The sequence below is a fragment of the Gymnodraco acuticeps genome, unplaced genomic scaffold (genome assembly GCF_902827175.1).
Source record: "Gymnodraco acuticeps unplaced genomic scaffold, fGymAcu1.1, whole genome shotgun sequence".
In the NCBI taxonomy this organism is placed as follows: domain Eukaryota; kingdom Metazoa; phylum Chordata; class Actinopteri; order Perciformes; family Bathydraconidae; genus Gymnodraco; species Gymnodraco acuticeps.
In genome coordinates this window covers 111,525-124,014 of record NW_022990926.1, presented here as the reverse complement: position 1 = coordinate 124,014, position 12,490 = coordinate 111,525, and the positions used below count along the sequence as shown (strand labels likewise).

At 42.0% G+C, this 12,490-nt stretch overlaps 1 protein-coding gene across 1 annotated transcript in view; it reads left to right on the top strand.

The window, feature by feature from the left end:
• Positions 1 to 1,032: 1,032 nt before the first annotated feature.
• The window catches only part of cacna1aa (calcium channel, voltage-dependent, P/Q type, alpha 1A subunit, a), a gene marked incomplete at its 5' end in the record, with an annotated part of 47,230 nt that continues 35,772 nt past the window's right edge, over positions 1,033 to 12,490 (top strand). Inside the window, 10 exon segments of the mRNA XM_034234101.1 lie at positions 1,033 to 1,100; positions 1,197 to 1,303; positions 4,136 to 4,186; positions 5,039 to 5,207; positions 5,398 to 6,029; positions 6,718 to 7,067; positions 7,610 to 7,745; positions 8,012 to 8,141; positions 8,568 to 8,627; positions 8,785 to 8,891. Coding sequence (XP_034089992.1) covers positions 1,033 to 1,100; positions 1,197 to 1,303; positions 4,136 to 4,186; positions 5,039 to 5,207; positions 5,398 to 6,029; positions 6,718 to 7,067; positions 7,610 to 7,745; positions 8,012 to 8,141; positions 8,568 to 8,627; positions 8,785 to 8,891 — 1,810 coding nt within the window.

Here is a 12,490-nt window from a genome sequence, read left to right as displayed (position 1 = left end):
ATGTGTACTATAGGACAGTACAAAAAACTGTTTGAAAGGGGAGTGATTAGTAAAATATGCATAAATAAAAGAAATAATGCTAACCAGGTAACATAAGATAAGAATAAACAAGTTTAAATGATTTGTTATTGGTTGTGATCATATTCTAAAGATGTTTGGATTATTGAAAGTATACAGCTCCCTTTCATATGAGTGTTGAGAGCTGTATCCATACATTCATTTTGTGCTCAAAGTGCACCAGATTGATGCATTTCACTTCAACATTTAAAAAAACATCTTCCCGGGGGAGCATGCCCCCGGACCCCCCTAGAGGAGGTGAGGTCCCCCCTAGAGGAGGTGAGGTCCCCCCTAGAGGAGGTGTGGACCCCGCTAGAGGAGGTCTACCCCCAAATAAAGCAGGTTCATATAATTAGATTGCATACATTTTCTTTTAGTAAACACTGCAAACGGGTCCCACAGACCCAAACAGCACACAAAGGTTAAAGGTCAGCATATCATAATGTTAACGTGCTAAATATATACACTGCAAAAAAACAAAAAAAAGAGGAGTAAAAGTAGCCCCCGACTTGTTTTATTTTTTGAAAGTAGCCCTCACCCTAAAAAAAGGTTGGTGACCCCTGCTTTATATGTTAGTTTAGTAACTGACTTACAGAGTACACCATCCAGATGCATATGATTGCACTCTTTGAAAAAAATAACTATATGAATTAATATTTTGCCCTCACTAAATATTGTGATTATTGCAATTTGGATTTTACACATGTCCATATTGCGTTTTCAATAAAAATGTAATCATTTTTGTTTTGTGCAGCCCAACTTTTCATACACAGATTATATTTCTTAGTGTTAACTTTGTAATCCACCTATTTCTTGTCATTTATCCCACTAAGTCAAACAGACGTTTTTTTTGTATTTTGAAATGTTTGAAATGTTCCTGTTGAGATCCAGCTGCTCGATTATGTTAATGCTGTATTTACCCGTACAGTACAAACAAACTCCTACATGCTGGATTTCCTCTAACTCCATGTTCAGACACTCTGCTGAATGTGTTCTTGGCCATCGCTGTGGACAATTTAGCCAACGCACAGGAACTGACCAAGGTACACAGTCCTACAGTCCCATTTCTCAGAGAGTTATGGTCCTCCACTCAACAAATGATTTCTGATTTTGATTTCCTTCCTAATGTCTCTCTGCAGGACGAACAGGACGAAGAGGCGGCTAACAGTAAGAAGATCGCCCTGCAGAAAGCCAAGGAGGTGGCTGAAGTCAGCCCAATGTCTGCCGCCAACCTCTCCATCGCAGCGTGAGTTGTTGTTTCTTATTAAGGTTGAATTTGGGTTTTTGTACACATTTTTAGAACTTTTTCACACCAGGCAGGAGTATGAGGGTGGAACATGTGCACATATCTTCAAAAAACAGAAACTCATTCATCCACCACGATGTAAGCACTAATGAAAGATTCAGCTGCTAGAAGTAATAGCAGAACAATGTATGAATGCATTTGGAATATATTTGATAAACATGTGTTACATCATGTTGCATTATACATCGCAGTTTATGGACAGCCATTCTCATAACATTTGAACCACATTTGTAAAAGATGCCTAATTACCCATGATGTCTTTTCAGTGTAATGCAGAAGTTCACTGTCATGGTGGCAGCTTGTTCACTAATTTACCATCATGCAAAGAGTTTTACTTTTTCATATTTCTTTTTTTTAATATCACAATATTCATAAAGACAATTACAACATATCTTAAAATATTGCCTTCCTTGGAATAAAGATACTTTCATTTTGTTTACATTCATACTGTAGGCTGACATGAATGTTAAAGCTGTTTTTATAGCACATTTAGTGATAAGCCTAAACATGCATGCACACTTTCTTCTCCCTTCCGATCAGCTTCACACACACACATGCACACACACACACACACACCGGTGTTGGATTGATCTGGGCCAGCCCTCCGCTGGTCAGGAAAGTCAGAGTCTTTGATCTCTTTTCTCTGTACACACAGGGGTCTTCCCTTTCTCTCCTTCTAAAGTTCACACACACACACACACACACACACACACACACACACACACACACACACACACACACACACACACACACACACACACACACACACACACACACACACACACACACACACACACACACACACACACACACACACACAACTATGTGGTCTGTCCCTAAAAAAAGCACAGCGGGGGTTCCCACGTCTGCTTGGAAACACCACAAACACACAACCCGTACACACAGCTCTGACCTTTACCGCTGTAAAACATCAGCCTCTGCCTACACTGCATCACACACACACACACGCATGCACGTGCGCGCGCACACACACACACACACAAATACAATGGGCAAACAGGATTGAAACATACATGCTCATAATAACGTGTTCATCCTTTTGTGAATCTCATTGTTTCCTGTTACTGTGTGTACTGTTCTTCACTGTGCTGTGAGCATGTGTGTCTTCGTACCAGTACACTTTACCTGGGAGTCCTTTTGAGGTTGAACATGTATCTGTCAATACGATGCACATGTATCTGCGTGTGTATGTGTGAGAAAGTGTGTGTGTGATTATTATTAAAGCTACACTTGTTTGACAGGTGTCTCTTAATGTAGCTTAATATGTTTCTACTTTATAACCTAAGTGAGTTGAGTCAGAACTGGAGTTTTAGATTACATTTTGGTAACTGTTAACTGGTATCTTGAAATATCCTGTGCATTGCTGTAGGGGCAACGCAGCTCTGCAGTGTGTATTTAAATCACTGTATCAGTGTGAAAAAAGGAAAAACATTGAAATTCCAAAAGAGAAAGTCCTTGTTTTTCCAAGCAAGGATTTTAAACTCGGAGACATCAGTGGAGCATGACGAATCTCTTAAGAAGATATTCTATGGTAGATTCAGGGAGGAGGCTACCATGAAGGCTACATGAAAACACCTGTTAGGCTCCATAATACTTACTGGTACGCTCTAAATTTGAAGTATACAAACACAGCTTTACAATCTAAACAGATTGCAGGAACAAATCCAATTTAAATCACTTCACTGTGGTGAGTTTATCAGATAGGGAAGGAGTTTAACTGTGTTTTTATAGTTTATGCACCACAGTTGATGATAGCAGTCTTGAAAGTATACATTTTTAATTTGGAACTGTTCTTTATTTAGCAGTCTCTTTAATAAAGCACTGTGCAGACACAAAGGAAGATCAGAGGTAATGCAGATGGTTGAGGAATATATGGTAAAAGAGTGATAAGGACAGAACAGCAGGATCAGGGAGTGATGTAATACAGATGCACAGTGTGTGTGTGTGTGTGTGTGTGTGTGTGTGTGTGTGTGTGTGTGTGTGTGTGTGTGTGTGTGTGTGTGTGTGTCTAGGTGCATGTTGTATTTTGTGTGTGTGTGTGTGTGTGTGTGTGTGTGTGTGTGTGTGTGTGTGTGTGTGTGTGTGTGTGTGTGTGTGTGTGTGTGTGTGTGTGTGTGTGTGTGTGTGTGTGTGTGTGAAGGGTTGCATTCCAAAATGCTCAATCTTTTTGGCAAAAAATGTAGCATTTCTTAAGATTTCTTCGAGATACACTTGTTGTTATATTCCATGGAATGCTCTTAACATCCCGATAGCAATGAATATCTTAAGTGCTTTGACAACAAATCCATAAAAAAGTGTCATCTGAGCCGTAGCACTGTAAAAAGCACGACCAATCATTTTAGCGGGCCCGGCTAAAGTAACTGGATGGCCTACCTGCCTGTCAGCCTTCCATCTGTGCACAAACTTATCTCGTGCCCTCATTGGTCATGTGCGCGTTCGTGTGTGTTGGAGGAGGGGCTCTGTAAGGAAGTGGCAGATTTTTTCCGGCTGTGTATTTTCAAATTCTAGCTCACTCGAGCTGGTTTCTCCAAAATTAACTATCCCACCTTTAATTCTTCATTTATTTTTGCATTTCAGTAATATATTTAACTTATTTTAGTAGAAAGTCTGTTTTTACAGCACATTTTATTATGATTGTGACCATTGGTCGGGCTAGGCCGGCTTAAATGGCGAATGGATAGCCCATTTTGGAATGAAATCCTCCCTCTGTTCTTTCGTGCCATCTCACTCACCAGCTGTTTCCCTCCTCAGCAACAAAGTACACAGTGAGTGTCACAACGCTACCGACCCCTTTCTGGACTGGTATTTATTTATTTGTTTATTCATTTCTGAATCCTTTCTGTTTATTGACTCTACAACCATTCCCTGCTTTATTTTGCGTTTTAGAAAACCTTCCTTTCCTTCCCTTTTGTTGTTATCCTTTTTATGAATTACATATCTGGCTTTTATTTAGCTGTTATTGGCTTATATTTTGGCTGTTGCTTTCCTGTGGTTTATTATTGGCCCTGTGTGAAAAAAGGGGGTAGGGGGGGGTGTGTGTAAGCGGATAACATGTAGACGTTTTGGAGGTTGGAAAAGATTGATACTGATCATTTGGATGTTTCTCTATCAGGTAGATATAAACACTACAGTCGTTACATTCAATTGTCAGTCGAATTCTATGAAAGCTCTTAAAATATAATCAATACGCCAATTTTATTGCAAGATTTGGAGAAAATGTTTCCGTTTCCACACAGCTTATTTATTCAGAATTTAAAAATGTATTTGTATGGAAACACTACTACTGTAACCAATAACAGATTTTGAAATGACTGTGCTTTCTAGTTAATTCAGCTTGGGATCTGTTTCATAAACTGTGTATACTTCCGGTAAATTATACATTATTATAAATAATTGCCGCAGTGTTATCCTCCATTGTGTCTCCACATGGTTTCCCAAAGTAGGCTGTTGGGTGTTTTGACGAGCTGTGTCCACACCCAGAACTTTGTTTTATTGAGCTACGTTGTTCCAACCAAATGACCCTTTAAGAGTCTGTGTCTCTACATCCTGGCTTTACGTACTTATACTTTCTGCTGGTTTTCACATCATCCTCACGTCTTTGTGTGTATATTCTCACAGCAGCAAGTGTCTTTAATTCTGTCTTTATTTTTACAGTAAGGAGCAGCAGAAGAACAACAAGGGGGGAATCAACAAGTCGGTGTGGGAACAACGCACCAAGGAGCTGAGGAGGCAGACGCTGGTGACCAGCCGCGAGGCTCTCTACAACGAGCTGGACACTGAGGAGCACTGGAAGGCAAGCGGAGGGAGGGAGGAGCAAAACAATGTAAAGGACAAGGCAAACCAAGCCCCTTAGGCTTGTGCTATCAGTGTACACAAGTGACGGCAATGATGATGACTCATGTTTCTTACCTGGTGTTTATATATGTGAAGGCCATTATGAATTCTAACTTAATTCCCTCCTCTTTTCCCTTCTCTATCTTCCTCTATGTTGCCTTTCCATCCTCCCCTTGCAGGTGAACTTCGCACGTAACTCCCGCCCAGACATGAAGACCCACCTGGATCGTCCGCTGGTTGTTGACCCCCATGAGAACCGCAACAACAACACCAACAAGACCACAGCAAACAATGCAGACCTCTGCTTCAGCCAGCACCATCCTGCCGACGAGCTCCACAGACAGACACGCCTCCACGAACACGTTGGCCAAGTGGGAGGAGTTGGAGGAGGGGGCTCTGGGACGGCGAGGCCTCCCCTGGAGCGCGGCGAGTCCTCGGAGAGCAGGCGCAGTCGTAAAAGCGAGCATCACCACCACTCCTCTCATGTCCGACTGGATGCCACGGTGATTCCCGGGCCCGGCTCGGAGGACAGGCCTGCCCGGCGCCATCACCACACCCGGAGCGGCAGTCGAGGCGCGGGACAGTCGGAGCACAGGAAGCCCAGGTCACATCGGAAAAATGCAGAGGAGGGCGAGGATGGCGGCGGAGGAGCGGGGAAAACAGGGAGACATAAGAGCAGAGGGGTGGAGGGAGGTGGAGAAGGAGGAGAGCAGGAAGGAGCTGGGGAAGGCAGTGAGAGGAGGCCAAGAAGAAATCGCCATGGAAACCAGACGGACGGCGAGGGGAAGAGGATGTGCCAGCACAGAAGGAAGTATGTCCATGAAACAAAGTTTTCTGTTTATCCTCATTGGGCCTCATTTACCAATATCCTCCTAAGATTGCTTTTAAACGTGTTGGTTGAGTCCTAAGAAAAGTTAGAGTCATGATGTTTACACCTGTGTTCTTATATTGATGAATCCCATGGTCCTTGTAAAGTGAGAGAAGTGCAGATTTTTCCTAAATAACAGGTAATCAATTTCAATGAGTGACTACACAGAAAGTTAAAAAAAATGTTCAAGAGAATCTAGTGAAGTATGACCCTACGAAGGAAACATTAATTTAAATATTTCTTAGATGGATGTTTAGTTAAAGCCCATAATGCTTTGTAATCTTATTAGAAAAATCATGAATTATAAAATAATATTGTATTTTACATCCTATATTATACAACTGTAGTATTAAAGAAAAGGCAATAACATTACAACACACACATTTTGCTTCTCTGCTAGATCATGTGCTTACCTAAACCCTCAATAAGAAAACTTGTAGACGTCAAAATCTTAGTAAAAGTTGGTTTAGAGAAGAAATGTAGTCTTAGAAAAGTTGTTGATTTAGACCCATGGTTTCTTCCATCTTCAATGTACTCAACATTTTCTGCGATCCTGTCACACCTTTCTCTGAATACCATCGGAACGTTCTTTTTCCGTCTCTTATTGTTCCTTCTTACTCCTCACTTGTAGGGAGTGCAGTGTCCCTAACCTCTCCACCACGCGGCCCATTCAGAAGAGCCTCCCCCGGCAGGACAGCCAGTACAGCGAGGACATGGACAACCTCATGAACACCAAACTGGTCTCCGGCTCCACCCCACCCGGCGATGTTCACCCTAATCCCCTCGCCCACCACCCTGCGGCCCCAGGCTTTGGATCCGCCCTCCATCTTGCAAACAGTAGCACTCACGGGAGTTTGGTGACATTAGATAGCTACGGGAGCATCGCCCATCACCGTACCAACAGTGTCCTCAGGCTGCCTCACCCTGACTACACAGCTCTAGACATGCCTATTTTTCCATCCATCAATGCCATACTGCAAGGTGAGGGCAGAATCCATGTTGTTATATGTTAGGAAAATATCACTTGTCATCGGCTTGAGTTTCAATATCAGGATACATGTATTTATCATCCAAGCAAGAATGGAAGTAGTCATCACATACAGAGCATATGGGACAAAGAGTTCCCCAAACAGTGTCCTTCACATGCTTGTATACAAGAGAGGGTGTTATTCAGTCACAAGATGCATGTATACCGGTTCAAAGCAGTATTCTATGCTTAGTTCAGATTAGCTAAGACCCATGTAAGCAATAAACAAGACAGTCATATGCCTATCTCCATAGAGGCTGAATCATCATGTTAATCGTTGTCACATTTTAGCCTCACAGTGTGTCCTGACGCTCTTCTAGGTAATCATATATCCTGTCATGTACACAGCTAAAGTTGGGCCCTTGTTATCATGTGCTACTCTGAAATTGGAAGAGTACATTCAGTATTTTCCCAACATTATACTATCTTGTATCCTCTTTACCTGTGTATCTAAAATAGCATCCCATCTTAAACCCCTGTTTATTTCTCCCTTCAGTCAATAAGAATGCCAACACGGAGCCACTGCCAGCGAAAGAGGATAAGGACGATGATGATGATGAGAAGAGAGGTGAAGGAGGACCCAGGCCAATGCCTCCTTTCAGCTCCATGTTCATCCTGTCCACCACCAACCCGTAAGTGGCATGGATACACACACACACACACACACACACACACACACACACACACACACACACACACACACACACACACACACACACACACACACACACACACACAACAACACTGTATAATTCAACAGGAATGCATTCTTGAGGCATCCCCACAACTTTAGCTTTTTGTGAATGGACAATGAATCTTCTATCAAGTCACAGATCCAACACTTTTATAGATAGCTCTAGTCTGGAGATATTCATCAAAACTATGTGTGTGCTCTTAGGTTTCGGCGTGCCTGTCACTACGTTTGCACCCTGCGATATTTTGAGATGACCATCCTGCTGGTCATTGCCATGAGCAGCATCGCGCTGGCTGCTGAAGACCCCGTGTGGCCCGAATCCCCCCGCAACAATGTAAGAAAGTCCATGTACATGGAAGTGACCAGGCTTCTGCTGTATGAAATATCATTTGTATACATGTTTACAATACATAATGCTTTTGCTTTTTACTTAATATGTTGGTTGCTTTTTTTCTTTGTAGTGTCACTCCTGCCTTCTACATGTGATGAGCTGGATCAGTGATAAATAAATTATATAATGTGTTAAATAAAACCAAAATAAAGAGTCAAACAGTCAAAATTATATATTTTTTAATTAGCATCTTAAAATGTTACTGTAAATCATTCTTATTGTATAATTTGATATTTAAAAAACATGGACCACATCGCAATGTAAAAATTGGCTGTTGCTTGAATAAAAAATTCCCCATGTCTCCACCATGTCACGCTTAACAAGTAGTTGAATTCAGCAGCAAATCATTCCCTTTTTCTCTTCGTGCAGGTCCTACGCTATTTTGACTACGTCTTCACAGGAGTATTCACATTTGAGATGCTGATTAAGGTGAGGCAATGTCCAGAATCAACAATCAACGGCATACCAAGAGAAGCCCAGCCCAAATGAGGATTGGACACTCTTCATAGCACACCGACGCCACAGAGCACATCCATACCCAGGAGTGCACACGCCTCATGACCAGGTTCTCCTTTCTCTCCCCCAGATGGTGGATTTGGGCCTGGTCTTGCACCAGGGCTCTTATTTCCGGGACTTGTGGAACATCCTTGACTTTATAGTGGTTAGTGGTGCTCTGGTGGCCTTCGCCTTCACGTAAGTCCCCCTCCTGCCTCCCCCTGTCTCCCCTCCTCGCTCCTCCATCTCTCCTGCCTCTCTACCACCTCACTGGTACCTTGGAGTACAGCCTCCCCTGTTCTGCTTGAGTCACCCATGGCTCAATTCAGCCTCTATTCCTCTCTGTTCTTTCTTTCATACCCGATCACATGCTTTCTCTCTCTCAGCATTTTCTATATCCTTGCCATCTGCTTCTATCTCCCTGTGCTTTCAAAGGCCCACTCCTCTACAGTTCGCCATTTCTCCTGCTTTTTCTCTCTTATTCAACTTCTACAGTCCTGCCATTTCTAAACCCCTCCACCAGCGCCCCAACATTAAAAAAAAAAAAGAAGAAAAGTATCCCCAGCATCCCTTTCTATTCGCATCCGCGCCCCCTGTGAGAGGTGAGGACCACCCTTTGCACCTGTAACCCTTTAGTGCCCAAGGCGTTCTAGAGTTAAAGGGCCCATGCAAAGCCTGGACAGGTCATGGTGAGCTGCCTCTCTAAAATCTCCACACCCCTCTCCACGGCAAAGCAGGTACTTTAAACCCTTCTTAATCTGCATGACTGTGAGGATCAAACACTGGGTTCAGTTAGGGCTTAGTTTATGAGCACTCTGCTGCGTGCAGAGCATGACTGGTGAGGATTTGCTGTCATGCCCTTGCATCATTTGGGAGAATTTAAAGCAAGCAGACCTTCAGAACTACGGTCAATGTTAAGTGTAATGTGATAGTGAAGACTTACTGTCCAATGGGTTTACAAAGGTAACGCTGTAACCTTCGACACGAATACTCACGGGTCGTCTGCAAAAAATATGCTTGATCTTATTTCATGACTTTAAAAATGAAATATACTTTTACAGGTAACAACAATGTCTGTGCGGAGTGCCCCCACACATGTTTATTTTGATGGTCTTATGTGTGGGAAAAGGTGTGGGGTTATCATAGTAGATGTAATAGACACAGGAAGTATCCTCGCGTGGAGACCAAGACACTGGCCTTTTCCGATAAGGAGAAAAGGATTTACTAGTTGCGTTGATCCTGCCTCACATTCACCCATGCAAGTAAGTGACCATTTGTGATTCCCTCAAATATATGCAGTAGTGATCCAGGGCTGAAACAGAATGTGTTAATGGTTTCAGTTAATTAGCCTAGCTGTAAGTCCACATTATACCGGTGTGCTTGCTGCTTTGCCATTCATATCACATGGCATCAAACCTTATTTTGTGTTGGGTAGGCTCCATTTCATTTCCCAGCAACAGCAAAATACACTGAGGGGCGAATTCACAAATAATGGATTGCAGATGCTTATAGCACTATGGATTGCGCATCGCTTGCAAGTGCTATATCTGCTCCGTCTCAAAGTCTTTGTGTGGCTTTTAGCGATGATTTCCGCCAGTTTATGCAATATAGTTAGTTTGCACAGAAAGGGGAAGATTTAGCTCCACTATTTGCACTTTTAATATATGTGCAAATTGCACTGCAGCACCGCAGGCTGGGATGCATTTATTTCTTTGCAGGGGCTTTGAGAAAAACACGGTTTCTTTCAGTGTTATATAATGGGTCTGAATTGGTATTAATAGAAATGTTATAACATGGACGATTACCACGTAAATCACACACTTTTTCCATTTTAAATGATCGAATTGATACTTTGAGACGGGTTCAATCTTCCATAGACTCAGATGAAATGGATGTTCTGAATCCATACAGACACAATGTCTCCATATCCTTGATATCAAAATGGAATGGGCTAAGTGACATAAATAATTGAATGCATGCTGCATAATGCATTTAAACTGTACTTGGTACTGCTTTAACCCTTTATGTCTTTGAGACATAAGCTGACATGAAGTTTACCAAGTGGAAACCAAAGAAAACTGCTCCACTTAGCATGTCATCTTCTAGCATTGGTTCCTACAATGCTCTCGTTTTACATTAGTCCTGACCATCCAGCTTTCAAAACACTTTAAATAAGTGGAAGCTGAATCGCCGTTAAGCCTTAGGCTATCGTCAAAGAAGACTTGAGGAAAAGAATGGCCGTCTGCTTATAATTATCTTCCCTTTGTCGTTTGCTCTCTGATTTTCTCTTCATCTCTCTCACCATGCATAGTAACACCCTGCATCTCTTTTACTTCTTCCCCCTCATCTTGCTGGCCTAAATCAAAATAGACTTCTTGCTGGTCATCTCGGAATATGAGTATGAAAAGATCCCACAAACACATGAAGTTGGGGAAATGCATCTTTTAAACTCATTATTTCCAATGCTCATTACAGAGTTACTATGGCTTCTATAAATGTACGGTTGCATTTGCCCACTGGGTATTATGGGACACACACAATGGTGCTTCAACACAGTACTTTGTGGCAAGCCTTATCAATTAACTTAAAGGAACAAAATCAAGCAGTAGCATAGTTATAAACACATAATGTATCATTATTTCGTGAATCAATGCATTCACTGTTTTTTAGAATGTCAGAAGAATCTCTTCCTTTTGAGTGGTCCAGTGATGATTTTGTATAATCAGTGAAAAATGTCCTCTTTCTTCTAATGAGTCCTGTTTTAACATGGTCTCACATTGTCTTGGTTTTGCAGCATATCAACGAGGATACAAACAAAAGGAAATGCCAGTATTTTAGAGTTTCTTAAAGGCCAGTATGGAGATGAAAGTGTTTGTCCTATAGAGAAATGATGAACTCGGCTGGTGCTCCAGGGTTCTAGTGGTGGTGCCATCTATGAGACTGACCCCTGCTCCAGTCTTTCTCTCACTTTTGTGTGTTCACTAACTCTCTTCCCCCTAAAGTCTTATGTATATGTGTGTGAGCATTTGAACCAGTCTGTGTTTCTGTGTGTGTTTGTGTGCTTCTGTCCTAAACTGTATTCTCTAACCTCTTTCTTTTACATATGTGTCTGTATTTCCTCTCTCTGTGACCAAGTCTTTCTTTCCTAGGGACTTTTTAATGATGGACTAATAAATAGATGTCTGCCGTGAAACCTCAATAGCTTCAAATAAACAGAAAGAATAGGAATAGTCAAAGAGCTTACAAAAAATATAGCAGCTGAAGCAATGTTACATAAATGTTGTAATAAATAAAGCAATTAATAGTCATTAATAAGCAGCAGAGATGTCAAACTGTTGTTATCCAGGCAAGGCTGCTGCGTACTGTTTGTCAGCATAAATACAAACTCACAAAACAATCAATTAGGCCGTTTGAACCAATAAAGTCTGATTTAACTACGATAGAGGTTAACGACACAAATGGCTGATGGGCAGATCCGAAACAGTCAGAACAGACTCATGTACATCCAGATAGAGCCCTAATTCAATTGGTGGAAATCAAATGGCACTCCAGAAAGGCTCAGCAGTCTCAATGGAGATGTTTATCGCTCCTTTAATCCAATTAGTCTGGTCTGAGGGCTGCTGGTGTCCTGGACCGCTTGCTGCTGTCCTGCACATTTCTGCATCCTCACGGAGCTTTGTGTCCAAACAGGCTCGCAGAGACACCGGCCTGATACCTGACCGAGTTTGGTTATGTATAACACTACCAAGGCATTTTGAGATTTTTTTTTCGACGGACAATGTTTGTTCGAGTTGTCA